Source organism: Brachionichthys hirsutus, chromosome 2 (assembly GCF_040956055.1).
Source record: "Brachionichthys hirsutus isolate HB-005 chromosome 2, CSIRO-AGI_Bhir_v1, whole genome shotgun sequence".
NCBI lineage: Eukaryota > Metazoa > Chordata > Actinopteri > Lophiiformes > Brachionichthyidae > Brachionichthys > Brachionichthys hirsutus.
This window is the reverse complement of record NC_090898.1, coordinates 13,542,648-13,555,208: the sequence shown is the minus strand read 5'-3', so window position 1 is coordinate 13,555,208 and position 12,561 is coordinate 13,542,648. Positions and strand designations below refer to the sequence as shown.

The window sequence follows — 12,561 nt, the reverse complement described above, 5'->3', positions numbered from 1 at the left end:
CCTTAAAGGCACTGGGGTGAATGGGCAGGGCGCCTCAGGATCTGTGACTAATGGTGGGGGTTAAAAAATAACCTGGTTCAAAAATCTTTCATCGAGTGAATGTCCGTGCTACTTAGCTGCTGACGCCTGGCCGTGCTTTAGTTATCCAAAGCCAGGAGCAAAACAAAAAACAAAAAGAAATCCAAAAATGCACCATGTAATATCCTGCAGGGGAAAAAAAAAACCCTCAGTACTTAATACTGATTAGAAGGTAATGTGGTGTTGGTTATGGTTTTGGAACCAGATTACAGGAAAAAACAAACAACTATTTGCATACAGAATTCTTTTTTTGGGGGGGGGGGGGGGGCAGAACAGATGATTATTCTAATGCTTTCATCAATGTTCCTGTAAACAATTACTGATTGTTAGTTGTTTCACCTGAGGAAAAGATTTCATCTGCATTCGACAGCTGGTGTAGTTTATTCTATCAACATAATGGCTTCATATCAACAGGGTTTCTTATTATAATCATAATTTCTTTCAAGTGCATAGTTCCACACGAGCTGCAGACTCACTTGGCTTTCAATTCTTCAGGCACATCCAGCTCCAGCTAATATGAAATTGCTCAGGGCCCCCAATTGACCTTGGAATACGGATGATATCATGCGCTGAAATGATCTAAGGCATGAAATAAAAACTCCGGCTTTTAGTTTTTTGTGTGTTTTTTCCCCAAGTTTTCCAATTTAGAGCTGAACTCTGGGGGTTGAGCTTTTAACTCCAATCGGTGCGCAGGTTTCAAGGATAAAGATGATTTATATATATTTTAATCCCATGATTTATGAATTTTCTTAAGAATTCAGAGCAAAACCCGTCTTTACTAGACGTTTTCTAAACGTGAACGTTTGCTGACGATGAACTGTAATTAGAACATCGATCTTCTATCAGCGCGATGAAAACGGGCACATCTTGCTTTGTTATAGTCGCCCTGGATGAACTGACCCCCCCCCGCAGTCTGCTGGGGGGAGAACAAAATGCAATCTCCAGGCTATTACTTTTCCCATCTCAGTCATTTATAAATCCATTCGCCCTCTTGTCCCCCCCTTTCAGCCGCCGCTTTTACCGATGCGACGTGACCAGCCACTCATTGTTTTTTTTTTTTTTTTTTTTTTTAACTCAGGTGGTAACAGCCAGGTGGCCGCACGAGCCGCCGCGTACGCGCTGCGCCCCGGTCCACCTCCAGCCCAGCCAGCACCTGTGCGTAAATCCATCTAACAAGAAAAGGAAAAACGTGAAGAGCCAGTCAGAGAAGAGAAGGAGCAGCAGAGATGTCCGGAGCGCAGCGCGGACGCTCCTTCTCTCCTCCCCCTTTCGTCCCCGCCGCTCCTCTCTCTCTCTCTCTCTCTCTCTCTCTCTCTCTCTCTCTGTGTATCTCCCTCTCCCCCTTTCTTAAATTGACATTGGTCTGGCTCGAAACATGATAACAGAAAAGCCTTCCTGCGCTCCGCGTTGTCGGGCCGTCCTCACCCCCGATCACTTGAAACTCAAATAAGCAGGCGTAAAGAGGAAAACGGGGGATCACGGTGTCCTATCAGCGGGAATAACGACAGACAGACAGACAGACCAGACCGCACGCTTCCCTTGGATGTGCTCTTGCGCATCGTAGGTCCTACAAAGTCCTTGTGCTCCACTCCAGTGAAACTGAACATGTATCTGCACGCTCTGATACGCGCAAGCCTTGGATTTGCAGCTTTCTGCCTGGTCGCCTTTGTCCAGCAGTCAGCGTCGGGAAGTAAAACCTCTCAAGGTAAGTTTGCGCCTCGAAATGACTTTTTATTATTATTTGCATTTCACCCCCGATGGCCGGGAACGCGCTACTTCAGGTGCCATCATTCATAGGTTTTGATGTTTTTTGTAAGGCTGCTTATGATGCCATTTAAATGCCATTTATGATGTAGTTAAATATTTTGTGTAACATTTGGAAGGCAACTTCTCTTGATTGATTCCACTGAATTCCTGTCCTCAGCTGTTTGTATTTAGAAGGCCTTGGATAAAGGAAACACAACAAGGCTTAAATTATTATTATTATTATTATTATTTTCTGTGAGTTTTCTGAAAACCACTTCATCTCAAACAGCCCCAGCAGCGTGAACACTTCTGTTTCGTATCTAATCTTGCAGGTCATTATAGCGAGAGGCATTTGTCACAGTCTAGACAAGTATTTGACATCGGCCTGTAACACACACACACACACATGGAGGGAGTGTTGTCTGTCAGACACTGCAGCTATATCCAGTCATGTCCGGCCCAGCCGGCTGCCCTCTTGGTTTCTTGTCTCCTGAGAAATTATTCAAACCAGACAAGGGCACCCTGAATGGAAACTCCGGCACCTTGCAGGAACAAGAAAGACGCAGCAGCGTCGCAGACTTGATTTCTGACTCACTCGGCTTTCTCCTTCAGGTTTTCTTCACTTGATTTTCCCACAGTGCAGAAGCCGAGCCGGAGCAGGCAAGAAGCATCGGTGATGTTTCGCACACACAAAAAGACGTCTCTCGGGCGGTCGGTCGACAAGGCAAAATGAGAAAAAGGGGGTGGGTGACTATTTTGCATCCTGGGTGGTCTACCCCCCACTTGTGGGAAAACTCAATATTTACATTTTGCAATTAGAACTACTTTTTCTCACTTTATTTGCCACAACATTGATTCCTCCCTGTGTGAATCGCTGCTGCGAGCATCGCTCTGGAAGGAAATGCACCTGTTTGTTTGGTCACCAAGAGAAACGCTGAGGGCGAGCGCTTGAGGGGCTTCGACGCAACGCAAACATCTCTGCAGTGGCGTCTTTCTATGATCGGCCATGAAGTTTTTAACCAAAATAAAAATCATCTCCATGATGCTGACAAGTCTGCATGACGGGAACACGAAGGGGAGACGAACGACGCTTGAAGGAAAAAATAAATCAATATGTCAGCTCAATATTAATTCAATGCAGATGTTGCAGACAAGAGTCTTTGTCTTCAGTGTCATTCTAATAATGGCTCTGCTTCAAGCATCTGTCCTTACTCCAGGAAGAAGAAAATAGCCCAAAACGAAATAGGAGTGGAATGAGGGAGGGAGGGAGGACTTGAGGATGTGGTGGAGAGAATGAGAAAGAAGGGGAAAAATGAGACCGGGGAAGCAGGAGAGATTAAGGGTGCGGAGACAGACAGCGAGAGAGGCGGCTTCTTAATGAGCGAGCAGCAACAAGCGAGGAAAAGACAAGGAAAGAGGGGCACCATAGACGCCATGGCAAATCACTTTCCCCCGAACAGAGTCAGGAGCTCTTCGTTAATGCGGCGGCACCAAGGCAACGGTTGGTGTGGGGCTGACATGCTGCTGTGGCTGGCTGTGTTGGTGTAACCTCTGCTCCGGGGCCTGGGGGTCTAAAGACGTTAGGGCGGCCCGAGTGGGGAGGAAGGCCAGATCCAGGCCCGGATGCACTGTGGGAACTGAGCAGCCTTGGCAATATGAGGCCCGAGTGACGGGGAGGCTCACCAAGAGATGCTGCACAAGTCTCCTCTATGAGCTAGATGGAAAAAGAGGAAGAAATCCCCCTCTTCCACCCCCAACACTCGCTCACCCCTTTCCTTTTTCACCCAGTTCTCTTTGTTTGCTTTGTCCCTGCTTCCTTTCCTCGCCGCTTAATGAAGTAGCTTGTGCTTTTTTCCCTCTGTCAGCCATAAGCAACAACTTGCGTTACGCCCACCGTGTCAGAAAGCTCGCTGTCAGCCCCTCAGGTTTTTAGACTTTTTTTTTTTGCAACAAAAAAAGATGAGCGCAGCTTTGCTGTTTTCTCCAGTCCTGACCCAGCCCACTTGTGTGTCTTGATAGATGGCTGGATATGCTGTAAGTGTCAGCATATATGCATGCATTCGTGCATGGAACTGGGACAGTGAGGGAGCGGCATGGGCTGCATATGTGGCAACTCGGGCGGTCCTTTGAAACCACGTAAAAGAAGTGCTCAAATAAGGCTTTTATTTCTTCAACCTTGAACTTCTCTAAATGTTTTCTGCCTGGCGGGAAGAAAAGATTGGGGGTTAGACAGCAAAAAGGAGGCAGGGTCTGTCTTCGGCGGGCATGCCTTTAAAATTTTGACACCACTTTGGCATTTCTCTTTCATCACCTTCACTCTTGTTTCTCAGGCAATGCGGTTTCCGCGTCACTCTTGAGTCCTGACAAGGCGCTCTGCAGTGGTATTTGTTGAGCTCTCACTTATCCCCTCAGAGATTGGCTGTTGCTTAAAGCGAGCAGATGCGTAAGTCCCCGACTGTCTGCCAAGAGCGCAAGTTTTGGCAGATACATTTTGAGCTGTAGGTAAATGGAAGGTCTATTCAGGAAAGGCTTCCATCGTCCTCGTCACAACACTCCCGTGACGAGGACGTCACAAATCTGGACATGATTCCGTTTTGACTTCTTGCCTGTACGTATTCGCCTCTCTGGTGACAAATGAGAGCACTTTTTCCTCTCTGTTCTGATCAGTGCGAGGCCGGTCGAGCCACTGGGTAGCCCGCCGCCGCCCACTCGTGTGAGGAGGGGATCAATCTAGCCTCATTTTACCACCCAGCAGACGCACTCAGAAAGCGTCTGGCTGACAAGTGGTTCTCCAGTACCGCCGTGCATGTTGTTACAGAGCAGCACAGAGAGCAGGGAGTTGATTGTCTTGGCATTACCTGAGTGTTGAAAACGCCTGATAACAATTCTGTCCGAGAGCGACGCAGGTGGGAATCTTGAAGACGACTTTGATCTACGGGTGCGTTGCGAGGACAAGCGAATGTATGACTGCGATGAGTGATTTTAGACTGGATATTAATGATTGCACTTAGCAGGCAGAAGTGCTTTCACTCAAAATGAGCCTCCATTACTCCGTAGGCCAAGTATCCTTTAAAAATAGAGAAAAGTGCCTCTTCACCGCCCCCCCCCCCGCCGCCCCCCCGATTCCGCGGCTTTACGGAGGCAGAGCTGTCGCTCGACACAAGCATTTTAGTTTAGTTTCAGGGCTGCAGCTTCATACAGAAATGAAATACCATGTTTACAGAAACACATTGAAGTTCTCTGGCACAAGCTGTGACCCAAGGCGAAACAGTGGGCCTTCGTTCTGGACAGTTGCTCACTTTCATCCTGGCTGCCGGAATGTAAAATCCAAAGTTTTTTTTTTCCTCTGCAAAATAATGTCAGAGATTCTGGCTTTAAGGAAATTTCTATAACGAGCTAAATATTTGCTGGAATCTCTGAGAAGCAGTTTATCGTTCCGCCCCACTGCGAGGTACAGGGTTAAGGTTTTGATAAATGTATTTCTATTTAGGAACGCCAAATAAAAGGGGTTTCCAGCATTCATTTAAAGGAATAGCTCGGCATTTTTGGGAAACATACTTGTTCACGCTCCGTTGTAGAGTTAGACGAGAGGATTTAAACCGCTTTCACTCCTCTATGTTAAATGCAAGGCTGCTGGCAGCAGTCGGTTAGTATAGCTAACCTGCAAATGGCGCTAAAGCTCAATATTGAACATGCTTCTCTTGTTTGCTACTCCTGCTAATGAGAATTGGTGGACATTATGTGTTTGTTGCCATTTTTGTTTTCAATGGAATTGTGTGGAAATGGCTGGGTGGATTTTGAGGCCTATCCAAAAGACGGCTTTTCGTTTCACACAAATAGTATGACTACAAAACAAGCCTTTTGCCAAATCCATGCAACCACAACCAAATTATTATTTAAAAGAAATCTTAGCAATACGTTAGAATTTCATATATATACAGTACAGCATGTCACAAAAAGCCACTTATTAAGCACGTCTGAAAATATGATTCACTTAGAAGTGAAAATAATATCTCCCTGCCTAGGCCTTTATATCTGTTATTGTTTCCATGGACACCATGAATGATTGACAAGCATTTGTATCAAAGCCTTTAACTCATTGAGTGCCAGCCATTTCCAGCTCAGCTATACGCTGAGTGCCCCAGTTTTTGTGTATTTTTCCTGATTTTCCAAGTCCTACAAAATATTCTTTACTATGACTATGCACGCAGCGAACCTACCAAATGAAAGATTAAAGTCTCTTCTTTCATTAGAATGTTCTCTTCTTGAGTTATTGGCCGGCAGATTTCAATCCCAAGGTTTGTAGTGAATGTTTGGGTTTCAAAAAAATACTTATTTAGACGTCAATGGCACTCAAAGTGTTAAACATTTCGGAATTTTATGCATATGTGCATTTTAGTACGTGCGTGCTAAATCTGACCCATTATTCTGCTTTGCACATTTTGCATGCAACATGGATAGGAGGTGCACAAACCAAACAAAAACCTAACCTGTGCACTCCGCAGATTGCCGTTGCTCCCAAGGGGAAACCCGTCAGCGATTGACATCCCTCTGCCGTCGTACCTTTCCTGCCTTTCCTCCCTTTCCTCCAGCAGAAAATCACTTTATCAGCAGCTAGCGATGCCCTTGTGACTACAGAGTGTCACCTCATTTAGAAACGGCTATGCGGCTGACGAAGCTGTAGATCCTGATTTCATGTGCGGCAGGGGAACCGAACAGCGGTAACTGAAATCATTCAAATTCATCTGAGGACACCGCGAAGGACTGCTATGTGTGCAATGCCAGCGACCCGCCGTAAAAAACGTTCAACTGTCGGTGCTTCGGAGTTTGTTTGGAACTTGTTTATTTATCAAGGCTTTAATCGAAACAATATGTTCCAAATGAGGCCTGTGATGCGTCTCTGAAATGGGCTGTTGTGTTGTGTTGTGTTGTGTTGTGTTGCACGGGGCGAACATGCTCTCCTGCTCCCATCTCTCTTCCCTTCTCACCCTGTCGCTGGCCTTTGTTCTCTGTGCAGATGCGGCACTGTGCTGACAACATCCCTTTTGGTTTCGGGGGAGGATGGAGTCAATGTTGACGGCGCTCTGACCCCCACCTCAGTCTTTGACTCACCTCTAGAGTCCTCTTTCATAAGTGCTGATGTTTCTCTGAGAAACATCAGTGTAGTCGCTCAGCCCAGCCAGCTGTATCAGCTCTTAGATCATTAATCCTCTAACCCCCCTCCCCACCCACCCCCACCACAGGGCTCGCATTTGTTTTTCTGTTCCATTACTTGCTGATTCGGGACGCTGCGACTCGATTAAAAATCAGCGAGGGACTGTCATCTCCGTGTCTTTCGCTATCCTTGCGGCTGATGCTACGCCATCCTTCCTCCTATTTCACCCTCTTCCCAACTCCCTCCTCTCTGACCTCTTGGCTGAATAATGGGGCTGCATGTCCCTTTGAGAGTTTGGGGGGGTAGGGGGGGTCAGAGGGGGACGTCATTAGGCTGGTCTGCGGTGGTCAGCGTTGTCAGAGGGGGGTTGGGGGTCAGAGAGAGCCTTGTTTACAGACTGTGTGTGTTTACATTCCTGATGGTGAGCGCCAGCTTTAGAGACCATTGGAAGTGAAAGGAAATGCTCTTATTCTGCTTAGTAATGGAAAAATCCAAACCAATACATCAAGGAATCCAGAAGAAAAAACCAAGTTATTTATTTAGTGGGTTCTGGCCAATGCATTCTCGGTAGAAAGAGAGGGGGGGCAGGCATGTGACCCTATTTAGCATCAACCCAATGAACTCCATATATATAAAGTATATATATATTAATTGCAGACAGTAATAACTTCTACTGCTGACCAATGGTAAGTGATGGTTGTACATCTTTTAAATCTACACCATCCACCATACAGGCATGAATGGCTGTAGAGATTATCAATTAATCTACCAATTATTGCTTCCATTTTTTGGATAAATCTTTCATGACAATGGTTGGGGGGGGGGGTAAATCTGTGGCATTTTAAATATGTTCCATATTCATCCTGAAATGGAAGTAATAATTTTTTATTACTGTAGTATGCATGCCGTGCCATTAGGTGGCGGTGTAATGGAACAGCGGCACTTGTCTTTTGACCTGCCCATAGACATTAGGTTGAGCCACACCTGAACCTGGTTGCTTTACAGAGGAAATTGATTTTTCTTTTTTCTTTTTTTTACATTCAGTTTTCAAAAGATTCTAGTCAGGAATCTGTTCTCAAGAGTTTATTGAGATTAGTTTCATGCAAGAACTGCCGTCATATAAACAAGAGTCAGAAGTGCACAACAACAACAACAACAACAACAACAAATCTTGTTACGACTGATCAGCAGCGCAAAATATCGTTAAATGCATTGCCGTAGAATACCAAATTCTACGGCAATTCTACGGTATTCGGTATGCAAATTACCGATACTACAGACCAAATTTCTGTTGATCACTTGATTAATTGATTACTCTTTGCAGAGTTTGGTTCTTTTTAGTAGCTTGAATACTTTTATTCAGGTAATTCACTATTTTAAACTGGGTGCTTATATTTCCTAGTTGTAAAATATTCAAATAAGCCTAGTTTTTATTTTTTTGGCCAAAATTAACTGAATAGTAATTTTGAAAAGGAAAAGTAGTTTGAAAAACCTCCTATTATAAACTGTTGGGCCAAAATATGTCATAGTGATTCTCATCATCCTTTTAACACAGCAGCAATTTGTATCAACTAGTAATAAAGGCGAAGGGATGCCTTTCATGGAAATGCTAAATTATGCTTTTAATTCTGTTTTAATGGTATCAAATGTCAACACAGTTATATATAAGCCTGTTTAGTCCTGCCACTGCTCCGATTAATTACAGGGTACCGATTGTGTTCAGCCTGTAATTCAGATAATGATGCATGACAGAGTTTTTGTGAAAATATGCAGCAAATGGAATGAAAAACTGAGACGTGGATTTGGAAACATAACTGGCATCTCTCCCATTGTATTGGCATATTTTGTAATGCACAGCATTAAGTGTAGTTTTCAATATAATATTGAATAAATAATATAATAATTTCAATAAGCAAAAACATAATCGCAGTAATCATTGACAAAAAAAGAAACAGCTATCAATTTTTTTCCAGATTTCGAAATATAAGGATTCTTAAGATTTGACGATGGAACTGCGTTTGTCTATATGGATACAATTATGAAGGGATCAATCAAGAAAATGATTTGATAATGAAAGAAACTGTTGCAGTTGTGCATCCAAACAGTGTACTATGAACAAATTCATTGTTGTGTATGCAAGTCACCTGACCGAGCATCCAACTTCTGATCGGTCGATTCAATGCATCGTTAGCGGCAAGCATTTATGGTTTGCCTTTATGCCAAGGTAAAACCTTTTCTCATGTCTTCTTAGGCGGTCTGATTGAACTACGTTAAGCGCAGTGATGGAGACATCATTAAACACGAGTGAAATATTTGTGCGAAGCCATGGTGCCGTCTCCCGGCGTATAAACGAAGCCCATATCCCATCGGTTCCAGCCCACTGAGCTTCACATTTCTGAGCTTTAGTAGTTAATGCCTGCTTCACAGCTTACACAGAGAACCATTCACTTTATACCTCAGTTTGACAGGAAATAACTAAAAATATCACACTTGTGCTGTAATTGCTACGTTGCCATCTTTATAGTTGGTACTGTATCTGGTTAAAGCAACCACCAATGAATGTAATTGCTGTGTGCAGAGGGGACAGTGTCATGTCAGTTAGCTCTGGCTGTATAAATATAAGCCATACAGCTGGACTAAGTGCCACCCATCCCATATATAAAATATGCTGCAAGAGGCCAAGAAGTCATTAACAGGAAGGCCACGAGCCAAGGAGGGGGGGGGGGGGGGGGGGGGGGAATCTCTTGAAAGGTACAAATTAATTTCATGTCATTTCAGTTCCTAATCTGAACCAATTACAAGCTATGCTCAGTTATTCAGCGTGGTACGCATCAGACCTCCGTCTGACACGTCGGCCTCTTCCTACGCCCTCGTCGTATTGCGCCCGGATTCACTTAATTACTGTAATAAGTGTTTTTCTTCTGGAGGTCTGTGACTCATAGACTATTAAGGCCACACATGCTAAAGGAATGGCACAGCACCAGATGCTTGGTCTGTGATCAGTATCAGCGAGAAGGTCCACTATTTTATTCACAGACTTTGGTCCCGAGGAACGTTTTCTAAGTGGTGGAAAGTGAGCCAAATCGCTCTTTACTCGGCAATCGCCGAACTCGTCGTCGTCACTGTCGACCCCGTTGGGAATACAAGTAGGTTGAGGAAGTACATGCAAAAATATGTTGGAAATGCTGGACTGAGTTGTCAAACTGTTGTAACGAAGACAGCCCAAATATAAATGAGCTGTGTGCGTGTTTCTGTCATACAGGTTGCAGCTATTTGTAGATTCAAATATTGAAGCGGCACAGAACTTTTGAAGCTTGAAGAATACTTCAAGGTCACCGTTTCTGGTATTTGCTTCTTTAATATCCGCTTTTGTCCTAGCGGAAAGTAAAAGTCCATAATCTAATCAGAACAATAGATTGGTTTAGATACTATTTTATTACTTAAGTTATTGGTTTTGTTGATAAGAAACGATGCTGTAATTGTGCACCAAGATTGAATCTTTTAAATAATTAAATTTGGCACGGAATGAGCTGCAACAATCCGTGTTTGAAAATCATTAATCATTCCAGTGATTTGCTTCATCTTCTTCCAATAACATTGTAAGACCATGCATATTAAATCACTAATTTCTTTCTTCTAGTGTTTAATCTTTAGCTCTCATTCGTAATCTTAATTCATGTGGAACATTGGTGTAGTAGCCCTTTAAGGAACATAGGAAGTTCAAGTCTTTCAGTGTTCTCTCATAAAACTAATAGACAGACAATGAGTAGAAATAATTCACAGAAAGGGAAACAATTGCATTACTGTGCACTTTTAGGGTATAAACAAATTAAAGTTTGGACAAAATTAATGTCTTTCAGCTGCATGTACTTGTTCATTTTTCTCTCTCTGCCCTCACATTAATTTGAGGCTTCATAGTTGGTGGACATAAGCAGGGAGGGACCTGAGGTTTTCAAGCAGCGATCGCAGTCTCTGAAAGCACAGGATCAGTCAGTGGTCGTGATTCCTAAACATTTAGAGTGTGTGAAGGATGAGTGTAAATATCCCCGATGGAAGCAGTAGATATTTTTATTCACGACTTTTTAGAGTCTTGCTGGACGGCCAACAGTGTGGCCCTTCATTAGCAGAAGGGGGATCAAGGCAAGAGGAGGAGGGGGGGGGGGGGGATGCTAAATATTCTTTTAATGTTGACGTCTGCATTTCATCAAAACCCTTTTTTTTTATGGGGCGGGGGGGCATTTTCACAGTGTCTCGTTACGTGACAGATTGCATTAGTATGTGTAGCCTTGCTAATTTTAATGTGATGCCATGTAAACATATTAAAGAGCGTAATCGCTTGCTCTCTAATGTTCGGGCTCTGCTGCACAGGGCATGTGTAGATTTTAGTTTCATTAATCCCAGATCCATCAAATAAAGATCTTTTTATTTTCTCCTGCCTTGCTTTACTTCAGAGCTTGTTTGTGAGCGTCTTGTCATCGTATTTGTCAATTACAGCAAATGGATGGAAGCGCTTTTACTGGCTGTTTCTGCACAGTACAGCCATTCAGACTCTGCCGCTCTGTACCTAAAGTAATTATCCTGACCTTAACCCCATCCTGCTCAACCACAACCCTAAGTATAGTGTAAGTGTGGTTCTAAGAGAGATAATTACAATTCATGTTCCTTTGTAATTATGCACAGCGTGACAAACACTGTGATCCCGGCTACACCTTTTTATGGAACTGAACCCGGCACCCTTCCTGCTCTGCTGCAAAAAGCTCCGGGAAAATGAAGGATTTCATCCTAAAATGCTTTTGTCAATAAAGAATGCTGTTTGCAAAGTGAAACCGCATCTGTTCCGACGTTGCACGGAATCATTCCATCACAGCCGAACACTCGACCGCACCCACTGGATGCATCGCTTGGGCCGTATTATTTTGGAGTTGGCTGCAGGCAGCGCGTGTAAAGCTACACCTATGGGGCGTCCCAGCTTCACTCAATCTATTTCTGTATCTGAATGAAAGGTGATGGGTTGGAGAGCGGGGGGGGGGCAGGTTTGGGGGAAAAGCAAACAGCGAGGGTCCCAACACTCAAAGTAAACATTGCCCTATGTTTGAACTGCACACCTTCAGCCCTACAGTTCTCCCACACACTCGCGCTCTCACCCCGGAGTCCTTTTCCTGCTAACACCCCCTCCATGCCGGCCCGGCTAAATACACTGCTTATCCCAGGACCTACCCATAAATCAGGGAGGAAAAGCACCTCTGACAAGATCTCCCCTCCACGGTCAGCAGCCCCTGACTTGTTGTAAGAGCTACGCTGGAACGAATGAACTAATGGCTTATCAGGGAAACATTTCAAATACTCACCTCTGATGACATCAGGATGTTTTATCTAGAGAATGCAATGCAATTACAATAAAACCCATGCATTGCTGAGTCAAACCCCCCCGTGGAGATGCATTTGGGGACTTAGAGGGTTGACGCACAGCAAAGTTGAAAGTTTAATTGAGCATACAATAGACGATAAAATGAATTAGTTTCGGGGGGAGAGAAAACATGCTTCATTATTGCACGACATGCCTTCGTCCAACAAAATCATTG

The 12,561-nt window shown here is 44.1% G+C and overlaps 1 protein-coding gene across 1 annotated transcript in view; it reads left to right on the top strand.

Annotated features, from left to right (window-relative positions):
• Positions 1-1,683: 1,683 nt before the first annotated feature.
• Positions 1,684-12,561, top strand: part of scube3 (signal peptide, CUB domain, EGF-like 3) — a 58,801-nt gene continuing 47,923 nt past the window's right edge. Inside the window, exon 1 of the mRNA XM_068745165.1 lies at positions 1,684-1,783. Within this exon, the coding sequence (XP_068601266.1) occupies positions 1,684-1,783 (100 nt within the window). The remainder of the gene's footprint in view (positions 1,784-12,561) is intronic.